Consider the following 6202-nt stretch of genomic DNA (forward strand, 5'->3'; position numbering starts at 1 on the left):
AGGCCAATGATGTGAACGATTAGCTGACTTCCCAGATCCCAAAACAACATTTGAAAACTAAACTTCAACTAACATTTCACAGAACTAAACAGCTTTTAATGCAGAAATGAGAAGAAATCTACCGTGATGACAGGAAGTTCTTTATTTTGTGCTCATTAAGAAGGGAAGACCCTCACATGAGGGTCCCTGTGACATGCATCGTTCTGTAGTCTGTGCCCCAAACTCCACCCACTTCCCATCTATGGGTCCCTATTCCATACACAGTGCTATACCACTTCACCTCTATGGGTCCCTATTCAATACACAGTGCTCTACCACTTCCCCTCTATGGGTCCCTATTCCATACACAGTGCTCTACCACTTCACCTCTATGGGTCCCTATTCCATACACAGTGCTCTACCACTTCACCTCTATGGGTCCCTATTCCATACACAGTGCTCTACCACTTCCCCTCTATGGGTCCCTATTCCATACACAGTGCTATACCACTTCACCTCTATGGGTCCCTATTCCATACACAGTGTTCTACCTCTACCCCTCTATGGACCCCTGGTCCCTGTATGGCCCAGCCATGCTTAAATAGACACATAAATTCAGTTCCTTTGACCCTCAGTTGTGGTTAATTAAAGGCTATTTGAAGTCACCAACTGCTGCTTCTTCAAAGCTTTTCCAGTAAAGACTGTTTGTAATTGAAATTTCAGCTCACTTCCTGAACTGAAGTGTAATTTCCCCACAACCTGTTAAGTTTCCACTACATTCTATAACCACATTTTCTAGCTAGTAAATAAACATATTTGGAAAACCAATGTGCTTCTTTAGGGTTAAGTTTAAAATCACATTATAACAAGATTAATTGAGTCAGGCAGGGCTTATGACTGTGGCTAGAGCAGCTAATGACGACCCAACGCTACTGGCTCAGGCAGAAACAGAACCATACCTCATCATTCATGGAGACGAACAAACATCATCAACACAACCCTGCTGGCTCAGGCAGAAACAGAACCATACCTCATCATTCATGGAGATGAACAAACATCATCAACACAACTGTAAAGTGAATACTAGAACTGGATCCCAGCTGCTGCTCCAGTTGGGGACTGGTTGGGTCCCAAACAACAGTCTATTCACAACCTAATGCGTCATAATGGCCCATAGAGCTCTGCTCAGAGCACATCAAAGGGAATATGGTGCTGTTTGGGACGAAACCATAGAACAGTACCAGGGTTTGAACAACACCTGTGTGGTAGATAAGACATAGCATGGTGTGTGGTGAACGGAGGGACAGGTAGAGACCCTGCGCCTCAGACAGTATAGCTAACCCACTGGATTTGTAATGTGGCTCATTTCAGAGAGCACTGCTACAATTCCAGGTTTAGACAGATCTGAAACCAGGCTAGAAGACACCTAAACTACTGACAGGAAGAACACCGGTTTCAGTCCTGTCCCTGTTCTGTCTGTTATACTGATTATCTAGATGCAAGAAATGCTCTTCATGACAACTCCAAAGCAGTAACTGTAGCATGCAATACAGAACGTGTGTTAACATTCCACTCCTTGTTATTAACCTGGAATATTGGTACAAAGATACTGGATATATCCAGGTTACAATTGCCAGAAATGTATTATACTGTAGGGATACAAAATGACCTGGTTTGCAATAAGAGGATTCCCGAAGTCACAAGCAAATAAGCAGGAAATCAGTAAAGCTGAAAACCACAAAAAAACCAATGTGCTCAAAGTACCCAGAATTTTTCTAAACCAATTATGATTAGTGGTGTGTAAGCTTGATTGACCTCAAGAGGTCATATATACTGTGTATTTAGTTGTAACAGTATGTATACAGTATGAGCTTACATATGAAATGTCTCTGGAGCTTCATTCATACTTGGTTCTAACATGCGTCCTTTGTTATGACTTCATCCACATTGTGATTGTGCCACAAGTGTATATGAATAATAAATGCACTGTGATCTGAAACAGCAAAGATCAGATCTAATCGGGTTAAATGACGCATGTTAAAAGCAGGTATAAACGGTGCGAAGAAGCATTCAGATTAATATGCTAATGTTTGATTTCTTTGTTGCTTTTAACTATGTGAAAAAAGGCTATGATTTGAATGAAAATGTAGGGGTCGGTGAGGCCAATGTTGCAACCAACCAGTCTCAAAAAAAATTATATGGCAAAAAACGAGAGGCAAAAATAATTTGAAAACTGAACTTTAACTTAGTCACAGAACTAAACAACATTTCGGTCACATTTAAGAATGTTCAGAGTAAACATTCTGTCTGTTGCAATTAATATTGTTTTTAAAGCTAAAACATAAGATAACCAAACAGAAAGAACTGTGGATTCAGAAACGAGAAGAAATCTAATGTCAGTTTCATAAGGAGTTGGCACAAAGAGACTAAACATCTCCAGGCTATGTCCGTTTCATAAGGACTCAGCATTAAGGGACTATCTCCGGGCTATATCAGTTCTGTAAGGAGTTAAGAAACGTGTTTGTGAGGTTCCAGGCTACATGTCATGTTACAGCTTAACTAATAAATAAAATCAGAGTCATAGGATGGGGATCCAGTAGAAAACCAACCGCCTGGAATATATTTCTATATTATCCACACGTCCTCTTCGGTGCTACAGGTACTGCAATTCCCAAAACAGTCCAGCACTTTTGTCCAGTGCCTTTATCCACATCCTGTTGATCAGGCCACTTGGAGCTGTTAGAAACTCAGTAATACTCCTCTTCCTCAGGCACTGCTTCAAGCTCGTTGTCATCTACATCTTCCTCATCATCTTCCTCTTCCTCCTCCATGTCATAGTCCACCGGGCCGCTCAGGAGCAGTTTAGTTTGGTTGATCTCTGCCTCATCGTCCGGATTCACCGGAGCCTGCAGGGAACAGGAAGTCAACAGGAAGTCAATCAATCAAATGTATTCATAAAGCCCTTTTTACATCAGCAGTTGTCACAAAGTGCTTTTACAAAAACACCCAGCCTGAAGTAGCTATTAGATGCAGTTTGTGAGTGTTTGTATGTGCGTGTGTGCGGGGGGGGGGTGTGTGCATGCAAGTAGCGGACCAATACTGGGCTCATGTACTTGTACTCATAGAAATGTGATTATACCAACACTGGGTAGCACGTGATTATACCAACACAGGGTCGTATGTGATTATACTAACATGTATGTGATTATACTAACACTGGGTTGTATGTGATTATACTAACACTGGGTCGCATGTGATTATACTAACACGTATGTGATTATACTAACACATATGTGATTATACTAACACGTATGTGATTATGCTAACACATATGTGATTATACTAACACGTATGTGATTATGCTAACACGTATGTGATTATGCTAACACGTATGTGATTATGCTAACACGTATGTGATTATGCTAACACATATGTGATTATGCTAACACATATGTGATTATGCTAACACTGGGTTGAATGTGATTATACTAACACGTATGTGATTATACTAACACTGGGTAGCATGTGATTATACCAACACAGGGTCGTATGTGATTATACTAACACGTATGTGATTATACTAACACGTATGTGATTATACTAACACAGGGTCGTATGTGATTATACTAACACGTATGTGATTATACTAACACGTATGTGATTATACTAACACGTATGTGATTATGCTAACACGTATGTGATTATACTAACACGTATGTGATTATACTAACACGTATGTGATTATACTAACACGTATGTGATTATGCTAACACGTATGTGATTATACTAACACGTATGTGATTATACTAACACGTATGTGATTATACTAACACGTATGTGATTACACAATACCAGTTGACGTCACACCCTCTGGACATGAAACTAAGTGGACCCAGGAACTGACTTTCCATTTGTTTAATTAGAACACAGTTGAAATCTACTGCATAGGAAGCCTTGTGTTGACTTGCCTGTTGAATATCAAGAGCCCTTGTGTGTTAGACTTGTTTGTCTGAGATGTATTTATGTAAGGTACCTCAGCAGGACTGGTAGGCTGTGAAGGGCCGTCGTCTGTCTGAGCGTTGATAATAGACTTCAGGGCGCCTTCTTCAAACTAAAACAGGACAGACATATTGAAGCAAAACTAAAAGCTGACATCAATAATCGTTATGCCCACCCTATCAATATTACGACAGGTGATTTATTGGGATAAACTATAACCAGTACATTATGGGGATTAACTGTGGACAGTACATCATAGGGATTAACTGTGGTGCATTCATTATGGGGATTAACTGTGAACAATCCATCATAAGGATTAACTGTGGACATTACATTATAGGGTTTAACTGTGGACAGTACATTATAGGGTTTAACTGTGGACAGTACATTATAGGGATTAACTGTGGACAGTACATTACAGGGATTAACTGTGGACAGGACATTATAGGGATTCACTGTTGACAGTACATTACAGGGAATTATAGTGGTCAGTACATTACAAGGAATGACTGCTGTCAGTACATTATACCTTGAGTCTGTTGAGCTGGTCTTGTAACATGTCTTTGATCTTCAGCAGAGTCTCTTCTTCCTTCTTCAGTTCCTGTAGACGACTTAACATTGTGGCGGGTCTGGCTAAAACATTCTTAAATACTGAGAGAGAGAGAGGGGGGGGGGCGACGACGTGATTTATGGTCAGAGGAGAGGGTGATGGAGGGAGATGGATAGAATAAAAGACAAAAACACAGAGAAGGAGAGAGGGTTTGTGAAAGTAATATTAAGCACGAGAGAGCCTTAGTATGACCCGTCTTCAGCTCCTGTTGTTTACTCATAATGTCTGATTGGTTCCGATTTGCATGTTACACTAGATAAATGAACTCCCTTGTCATTGCGATCTGCTACTACATTCTTGCATACTCATTCACATCACGGCAGACATACAGCTACAGAAGTGGAATACAAGAGATAACTAGCTGTATTAGCTGTTAAGAGTTAAAAGAGGGATGTGGTAAATCTACTCAAAGCAGCAAAGCTAACAGTGCACAAAATCATCTAGTTAATATTATCGTGAAACTATGTTCCTATTAAACAGGTATGGAACATTCTATAACATGCTAACAACCGTCCATTGTCCGTAACTGATTTATTCAGTAAAAATAACGTAACGTCATCTGAAGCTAGAAAATACATGCTAATAACAAACTCGGTTTTGTCAAATCATGCACACTGATATTCTAAATAGTTCACAACAAATGCTTTACCGTTAAAGCGCTCGTTTGTAAAACTCCTTTTTGCTGTAAAAAACAAAAAATACAAGGCCACTTGCAGGTTGCTACGTGCACAGAAGTGCGAGTTTGGTTTAATGTTATTGATTAGCTTAGCACCTAACGAACTCACGTCATTTGTTACAGAGCTACGTTATAACGGTTTATAAACTGCTACTTAATGTTTGAACTAGTTTAAGCTACACATAGGAATTTAGCTTTAGATAATAGCGGCAGTATATTGCTGCAGTCCCTGTTATTCATTTTATTCACGTGGGCTGCATTTTAGACATTTCCGGTATTAATCACCGCCCACAACATAGTGGGATGATACTTGAATGCCCCCTTGTGGTCTTTGCGTTCATGACATTATGGTAGAAGCTCTAATTGCATACTTGCATACTATATAGCAGGGGTATTCAAATTTGGCCCTCAAAGCCAGTTCCACTCTATTTGTTAATTGCAACCCTCTAATCAGGGACTTATTCAGCCTTAAGACACCAGGTGGGTCCAATAAATGATGAGGTAGAACAGAAAAACCGCAGATTTGTAGGGAATAGCTGCATCATCCGTGAAGTACGTGCTTGTATTACGTAGTATGTAGTATGCGATTTGAGATTCAGTTCAAATGTTAGGATGTGCTCGTGAACAAAAATGCGTAGGTCTACTTTGATCATCGGTATTTAACCCCAGTAGGCCTGTGATTCTGTAAGCAGTCTCTCAATTTGGTCGCTCTTAAAGCATGGGTTTCCTTCCGCTGACACTCTTTCCAATTCGCTGCCGCCTATATATAGGAACAAACTGTTAAAGACTCTCAAGATTGACATGTTTTTCTCACCTCAATCCAAAAATGAACTAAACGAGCTGCAACTGATAATTGCACCTACTGGGTCCCCCTAAAACATAAGACCAGAAAACTTCCCATCACTATTATCTAACTCGGTGATTGGACACTAAATCCT

The 6202-nt window shown here is 40.1% G+C and overlaps 1 protein-coding gene across 2 annotated transcripts; it reads right to left on the bottom strand.

Moving 5' to 3' along the window:
- Nucleotides 1-124: 124 nt before the first annotated feature.
- snapc5 (small nuclear RNA activating complex, polypeptide 5) lies at nt 125-6164 on the bottom strand. Of its 2 annotated transcripts, none has more exons than XM_010865716.5 (4): nt 6079-6164; nt 4508-4629; nt 4013-4090; nt 125-2885 (listed from the first exon to the last, which is right to left on the bottom strand). In XM_010865716.5, exons 2-4 carry the CDS (start codon nt 4595-4597, stop codon nt 2727-2729), a joined length of 327 nt encoding a protein of 108 aa, XP_010864018.2. In that variant the 5' UTR covers nt 4598-4629; nt 6079-6164; the 3' UTR covers nt 125-2726. The 2 variants fall into 2 exon arrangements, with proteins under 2 accessions (XP_010864018.2, XP_012994194.2); XM_013138740.4 differs by lacking the exon at nt 6079-6164 and adding an exon at nt 5238-5543.
- Nucleotides 6165-6202: the final 38 nt, after the last annotated feature.

Source organism: Esox lucius, chromosome 19, assembly GCF_011004845.1.
Source record: "Esox lucius isolate fEsoLuc1 chromosome 19, fEsoLuc1.pri, whole genome shotgun sequence".
Lineage (NCBI taxonomy): Eukaryota > Metazoa > Chordata > Actinopteri > Esociformes > Esocidae > Esox > Esox lucius.

Excerpts from the sequence above, each read along its gene's own strand:
- snapc5 (XM_010865716.5), bottom strand. The coding sequence starts at position 4,597 with ATGTTAAGTCGTCTACAGGAACTGAAGAAGGAAGAAGAGACTCTGCTG. Across the intron at positions 4,091-4,507 it reads ACCAGCTCAACAGACTCAAG|TTTGAAGAAGGCGCCCTGAA; the intron begins GTATAATGTACT and ends GTCCTGTTTTAG. Across the intron at positions 2,886-4,012 it reads AGCCTACCAGTCCTGCTGAG|GCTCCGGTGAATCCGGACGA; the intron begins GTACCTTACATA and ends TGTTCCCTGCAG.